Source organism: Parasteatoda tepidariorum, chromosome X1 (assembly GCF_043381705.1).
Source record: "Parasteatoda tepidariorum isolate YZ-2023 chromosome X1, CAS_Ptep_4.0, whole genome shotgun sequence".
NCBI classification, from domain to species: domain Eukaryota; kingdom Metazoa; phylum Arthropoda; class Arachnida; order Araneae; family Theridiidae; genus Parasteatoda; species Parasteatoda tepidariorum.
Window position 1 is genome coordinate 17,447,724 of NC_092214.1, and position 7,688 is coordinate 17,455,411.

A 7,688-nucleotide genomic window follows, 5' to 3' on the forward strand; every position below is an offset into this window, starting at 1 on the left:
ATAAACATGGCTAAAATATTTTCATCAAATTATTTATGAAGTTAAAATGTAATCGAACGAAATTATCCATATAAACTTCTGCTAAGCGTCACCAGTTTTTGTGACCACTAACGAGAAAAAAGTGCGATAAAAACTTTTAAATTCAGAGAAGAGAATATGGACATGTCGAACATGTGAAGATGAACATGCCAAAAATTTTTGAAACATGCAAATTCTTTCCTTCTAATTTTCTAAGTTTTATGTCACACTCTCTTCTCCTTAATGATCACAAAAATGGAGACACTTGGTAAAAGTCTAGCGTCGTAATTTTTTGCACTTAAAATATCGTTCCAATTCCATTTTAGTTTTTTTGCTGTATGAATTACGTTTCGTTTTAAGAAAAAGTTAGTTACCTCGTTAGTTAGCTAAGTTAGTTAAGTGGATGTTGCCATATGGAAATTTCAAAATTTTTTCGCTGTAAATGTAACCGCGAAAGCTGCGTAATGGTTTTTATCATCATCCATGAGCGCATAATATCTGTGTACAAAATTTTATTCTGTTCAGGGGAGAAATTTTTATTCACAAATTCCCCACTTATAACTAATTTAAAATTTTGAAGCATAGAAAAAGATAGTTCGGAGAAATCTAGAATAAGCCATGAAGTTTCAAATTCTGAAAAGAAAATTTTTAAAATATCAAGATGAAAATAAATTATGAAAAGATAACTTAGTATGACGCGATGGAGATGTTCTCTTCCAATAATTTACTTGCATTTTGATATTTTGAAAAAAAAAAATTTCAGCAATTGAAACTAAAGCTTTATAACTTTCACAAGGTTTGAATGAACTCACTTTTTCGTTATTTAAAATTTGAAATTGGAAATAGCATTACAGAGGGTCATATGTGAACATAAAAGTAATTTCATAATAACCATTATATATATATATCTATTATATATAATTTTGCTTTTTAAGTTAACTGGACTAAAGATTTGATTTACTTCTTTATATTAAAGTTAAAATTATAATATTAATCTTAACAACCCTCAGATATCAAGAAAGAAAAAAAATAACGTAGAAAATATAAATAAAATGATTTAGTCAAATTTTAAACTTTTTTATGAGTGTATTCAGCTTAAAAATTTAAATGCACATAAGCATTATGAAAAGGAATGTATTTTTAATATTGGTATCATTTTTTGAATTTATCTCTTTTTATGACTAAAACGTAAGTCAAATTAAAGTTTTAAAACATTTTTGAAAAATAAAAATATTATCAATGTTCATAGATAGATTTTAGATGGATAGATAGATGTTCATAGATGACATTTAGAACTAAGTCCTTAAAATGTTAAAAAAATATTACTTTTCTAAATTTAATAACACACTGAGAAAAAAAAATGGTTCTGGCTCTATGGTTGATAACTTTTCTCTTTGGTAATGCCAATGGTAAAATCAACAATAAAATAAGGCTTTATGATGTGAATTTGATAAATGTTTAAAACTTTTTATAATAATATCTTGGCATAGAAACCATTTATTCGGTTAAATTTAATTTTCAGTTTTGCATTTCTTACTCATGTGCAGCAATAAAAACTTTTTATAACCCGAATTTCGTCAAACGGTTATCATATGAGCGAAAAAATTACCAAATGATTGGTTTATCTTATATTTTTGTTTTATTAATCAGAACTATTTTTCATTCTTTCAGAAACGTCATTACCATATAATACGGTAATTTTGCCAGAATTTTTTTCTCCGTGTAGTAAGAAATAAAGAAAGCACAATATGGAAAAATTTGAGATTTCTTTTCAACCAAGGACAAGGGGGACCTTTCGCAAAAGGCCATTATTTAATTATCTCGCTGTTTAGCAATTGACCCCACTCTCCCCTACTTTTAGTTTAGAGGTAAGACTATGGAAACAATTTCTTGATAACTATTAGATTTGATATTTTTAGTAAGTTGTATATTCGATGTATACTAAGTAAAACTCTACATATATTTGTATTGGGATTAATATTGGTAGAATATATGCTAACTTAATAAATGAATATACATTTTCTACTCACGGACTGTATATTGATTACAGTATAAAGTTGGGTTTACAACATTAAGTAGATACCCTTTGATTACAGTATAAAGCAGGGACTCCAACCCTTTCCTTTTTTAATACCGACTTTAAATCAATCACTGCCTCGGCTTTGCGACAGGAGCTAGATTGAAATTTACTTAGTAATGCTCATTATAACATAATTAAATATTAGAATATTCATAAACTAAATCTTTCGATGTAATTATTCATTCTTACCTTCTACCATACAGCAATAAAGATTTAAATAACCATTACTCAAATTATTTTTCAAGAGTTAATAATCGTTACCGGAAGTGTGATGAAAAAAATGTTTTGATTTCTGAAAAGAGGAAAAACCTAAATAAAACAACCAAATCATTGCAAATGACTATTCTACATAATAGAACCGCGAGAATAATAATTCCGTGAAAACTAAACAAAATTAAGTTGGAGAAATCGGATAATAATGCAATTAAGGAATAAAATTGTTGTAATGGGATTTATGAGCAAAATTTACATTTCTCTGTTTGTTGCATGTTTACCAAAAAAAAAAAAAAAAAAAACTGCTGAATTTAAAATAATTTTTTTCCAACTAGAACTATCGATGACCCATCTTGAAGGACTTAACCCCCCCCCCCCCAAGTTCGGTTCGTGACTCACGCTTAGGGATATCCTGGTATAAACAAACACGTGCTGATATAGATCACGTGTTGTTTACTTTTTAATGTAACCAAACAGTCCAAGTAAAAATATCAGTTTCATTACAAATTATATTTCAGAAGGTTTTTTTAAAGAAATTTGATTGAGTGTATACTTTTTGTACTACGAAAATATACTTTTAATAGCAAACGTAATTATTCACCCCACCTTAAATTTTTTTTTTCAATGTATATATTGTTATAAAACAAACTGGAATAAATTGTAAGAACTAATTTATTCAAAGTATGACATACCTGTGTAAATAAAAAGTACTATCTCATCAAGTAATGAATGAAGACAATCTGCTTTTACTTTCCTTCAATATCGAAAGCAACAATCGTGAAGACATCTTTCTGTAGAATCTGGCTTTTCTGAATGGTTATTTTCACTCATGAATATGTAATGATAAGAAGGAGGAGCCAACGAACTTTAGAACCGCCCTCGAAATTGTCCCACTGACTTTTTCTCCCATTGATTGGCTGCTGTGTTTGCGAATGAAGTGGCGTTCTATGGAGTTGGGAAAGCCACCGTTTTCCTTGGTTAGATCTGATCAGTGTTGAGCTATTTTCCTGCATGCCTCGAAGTGTATTTTCGATTTAGTGTAAGAGTTGTATTTTTAAGACGGTGTCGTTGAACCAATGCGCTATCATATGGCTTCCGAGCAGGGCTCCAGAAGCGAGGCCATCTCTTTGACCAACGGAAGCTTTATAATGAATGGTGTCCCACACGGGGCTCTTGTCCCGCGGCCAGGTTACTGTTCTTCTCAGGACATCGTGTGTTCACCTCTCATGAATGTTTCTTCTCGCGAGCCAAAACTGGATTCTTTAGTGTCCGTTGATTCGGATAGTGATTTACAAGACAGTGATTTCGATTCTGGAGGAATTGCTGAAGCAGACACAACAGATACTTCTGTAGATCCCGCATCTGAGCGTTTGGACAGTAATAAAGATGATCCTGGAAAAGATGGAAAGGGACATCTGGTCAAACCCCCTTATTCTTACATTGCATTGATTACGATGGCAATTTTGCATTCACCAGAGAAAAAGCTGACTCTAAGTGGAATTTGCGAATTTATTCGTAATCGCTTTAGCTTTTACAAGGCTAAGTTTCCTGCATGGCAAAATTCAATCCGCCACAATTTATCATTGAATGATTGCTTTATAAAAATACCTCGCACACCTGAATGTCCAGGAAAAGGGAATTACTGGTCTCTTGATCCAAATGCTGAGGGGATGTTCGACAACGGAAGTTTTTTAAGACGGCGAAAGCGTTATAAAAGAGCATCCCCTTATATAAAAGACGCATCTGCTTTCATGGCGGCTACACTGGATCCATATAGACATGGTCTCTTTGCTGGTCATCCTCATGTAGCTTTAGGCTATCCTTACATGCCTCAATTGCCTCCCCCGGTACCACTCTTGACACCCCAGGACTTAGCAAGAGTCACCCTTCACCCTATAAACCTAGGGGCGATACAGCACTCTTTAGCGGGTGTGTGCGCTGGACCCGCTCCGATATTCGATAACTCCGGCGATGTCACCACCACCTCACCCCAGTGTACCAAAGTTGCGCATCCTCCCAAACCGAGCTTCTCCATCGAAAGGATAATTGGGGAAGCCAAAACGGCTGATGTGAAGCCGGAGATGCTACGCCCCAATATGCCGATTTTGTCCCGTGGGCCACCCCTTGATACACCGTATGGCTGTCATCCCTTGGAAAAGTATCGACAGTACTTGCAGACGTTCACATCTCTTGAAGCTAATGGTACATGGTCACGATGACCCAAAACTCTTCCATCACTGTAGTGATGTCACTTATAGAAAAAGCACATAATTTCTGTTGTTAGAAAATACATTCATGGATGTCACTTTTAAGAATCCGTTAAATCTGGAATTCATTTATGTTCCAAATAACTGCACTCATTATTTTTACTGGAAATATTTAAAGTGATAATCTCGCTGGACGAACAATTGTCTCAGCTTTCCAAAGTCTTCGAGAAAGAATAAAACCAGGCACAATTTGCAATCTTTGTTTCAAAGGTTGATAAGTTCCAGTAAAAGAACTAAAAATACCAGTTAGAAAAGGTTATTACTCAGTTATGGTAATTCTTTTGGAATTTAAAGCTAGTCATCATTTTCAATTTCAGATATATAAAGTAATATGCTTTTGAATGGTAAAAATGTCTTTATTTAAGATCATTATGTTTTGTTACTAAAATGTTTTTAGTTTAAGTGAAAAGCACATTGTGCTTGTATTTTTCTGCTATTTATTCAATAGCGATGCCCATAATCCAAGCTTAATTTAGATTTTGAAAGAAATTAAGAGTTTTATTGATTTATCGTTTTTCAATCGAAGTTGTGTCTTATCTTTTTTGAAATAAATCATTCAAAATTAACAATTATTAAATTATATAGATTGTTTACTTTGAAATTCAATTTTTAACTATGCAGTATTCCAAATACGCGCATACGATGTTTTATACTAAGGGCTAAATTGTATAATATTATTGAAAGAAACTAAAAAAAGTTGACATAACATCGAAATGTATATTTTATACTGTAATTTGTATTTTATTTCTAAGGTTAATTAAGTAATTTACTTATACAGAACATTTAAATTGTAAGTTTTAAGAGTTCATTTCATATTTATAATCTTGAATTTTATTGAATTAAATAAGTTTTGACTAATATAGTAAGCTTACTGAGTTAAAAGTAAGTGCTGAGTAATGAGTTTACTGAGTTAAATAAGTAAATTTTAATTATAAGCAAATAATTATAATTTTTGCCATCAGATAAAAAATATAATTTAATTGATGTACTAGAAATATTTAACTGATATTTCCGATGCAGCCTGATAATTTTAGATGAAAATCTTAGATGAATACTTTAGCAAAGTTAAAATAAGAAAGTGGTTGGAATTCATGAAAGCTATTAATCATTTTTTAAATTTATTTAAAGCTTTGTGCGCAATGGTATAATATGTTCACTGTTAGCATGTTCTTTAAATTTGAGAATTCGTTTTCAAAATATCACTTACACTGTTAGAAAAACATGTTGAATCATAATATAGTTCTAATAAGTTGAAACATATTATCGTGCTTCATAAGTTTCGATATTATAAATTAGAAACTTGGTTCAATTTAACAACTTATTCAGGCTGTAGCAAATTTACGCCCTATTATGGTTTGATATTAAGGTTCAACATTGAACCGAGTTTTTTAACAGTGTAGTCAGCATTTTATTAAATAACTATATTTTATAATAATATTCAAATTAACATTGATATATATATAGTGCACTATAGTTATTTATGAAGTTTATGAAACATTTTTATTCACCTGATAAAAACTTAAGTTTCAAACTGCTTAATTACTTAGAAAATAGTCAAAAAAGATATTTTTTCATACTTTTCAATCAATAGTATCTGAATTTTGAATAGCTACTTTGCTACAAGCTATTGCCGATTCAATAAATGAATTTATTCAATAGTGGTAAATTATTTTCCAAAATATATTTAATCTCAGTTCATTCTAAATTACTGACAAGGTTTCTAGTTTTCAAGGTTTCTAATTTAATTAATTCTCAATTGATATATATTTACTTCTAAGTAAATTTAATTTGATGTTAGGAATTAACTTTTTATATTCAAGTTCTTTATTATTAATTTTTTTCATTGTTTTCAGTCATTAATTGTCAAATTGAAAAGGTAAAAGTAATTAGTATTAAACATAAAAGTACTTTTAGACTTCAGAATAAACTTTATAAAATATTTCTAACCTCTAACATGAGCTTTACTAACATTATTTTGTTATGAGATGGTTTAAATATGAAAAAAAGTTAAAAAACATGTAGTACAAAAGTCGATCATTTACTTGTCTTTTCATGTTAGGGAAAAATTTAATATTCATTCAAATAACTATTTCTAAATTTGAAGAAAATTTAATTTTTAAAATAACTTCAAGAATTGAAATATTTAAAAATCTTTGCTACTATGCCTACAAAAAACAATCTTTTAATCAGGAATAATTCTCGTTATTCACCGGCAAAACTCCGGAAGGAAATGCCGGTCTTCTCTCCAGAAATTAGTGATATTTTGATTTTTAAGGGTGCATTATGAAAGCACATGTAAGTTAATCCATAATTATTTGTCCGTTAGTTCGTCAATCCCAATTCGTTATTAGTCATTATTTTTATAAATACATATGTCCATCGTAAATAACTTTATAAATTTTCAGAAGTTGTTTATTTTTATGATTTTTAAATTAACTACTTTCTTACAACTTGCTTTAATCATAAATTTTAAGTGTTTATGAGACTTTGTAATCGGAATCTTTTGAGTTACTCCATTTGTATAGCCAAGCGTTTGTTTTATTGTATTATATTCGAAAATAATAAATTATAACTAGTTTTGTATTTTTTTTTACTGACTTTTAACTTATAAGTTAATCCTTGAATTATAAGTTATTTAAATTATTCAATGATAGTATAGGCATTATTATTAAATAGATTGACAGAATTGATGGACATATTTGCTTTTAAGTAAATTTAATGTGGTGTATGGAGCTTCTTTTTCTCTGCTTCTTGACAATTGTCTTTCTTTTTTATTTATATCAGACTTGAAAGTATTTTGCTTTAAATATAGTAAAATATATAAGCCATATTAAGTTAAGATAATGATACATAATTATTATAGCCTAGCATTTTTTTTTCAGATTTCTTTTATTTTCATTTGGTTTTAGAAATTAAATATTTAGGAACAAAAGTTAGTTACTTAAAAAATATCACAGATTATTTCTATATAAAGGAAATAATTTCTATATAAAGGAAATAAATTCGTTTGAAATTTTTGTTTCTCTTTATCTATCAAACTTCTGACAAATACATGGTAAAAAATATCAGTGTTTTTAAATTAATCATTTTGTTACATAATTAAAATGAGC

General features: G+C 29.4%; 1 protein-coding gene across 1 annotated transcript; it reads left to right on the forward strand.

Annotated features, from left to right (window-relative positions):
* The first annotated feature begins 3,284 nt into the window (after window positions 1–3,284).
* On the forward strand, window positions 3,285–7,165 carry LOC107455479 (forkhead box protein D3-like). The gene has a single exon (XM_016073061.3). The coding sequence runs from the start codon at window positions 3,388–3,390 to the stop codon at window positions 4,528–4,530; it is 1,143 nt and encodes a 380-aa protein (XP_015928547.1). The 5' UTR covers window positions 3,285–3,387; the 3' UTR covers window positions 4,531–7,165.
* Window positions 7,166–7,688: the final 523 nt, after the last annotated feature.

What these genes read in the sequence shown, in the direction of transcription:
- LOC107455479 (XM_016073061.3), top strand. Translation starts at nt 3,388, where the DNA reads ATGCGCTATCATATGGCTTCCGAGCAGGGCTCCAGAAGCGAGGCCATC.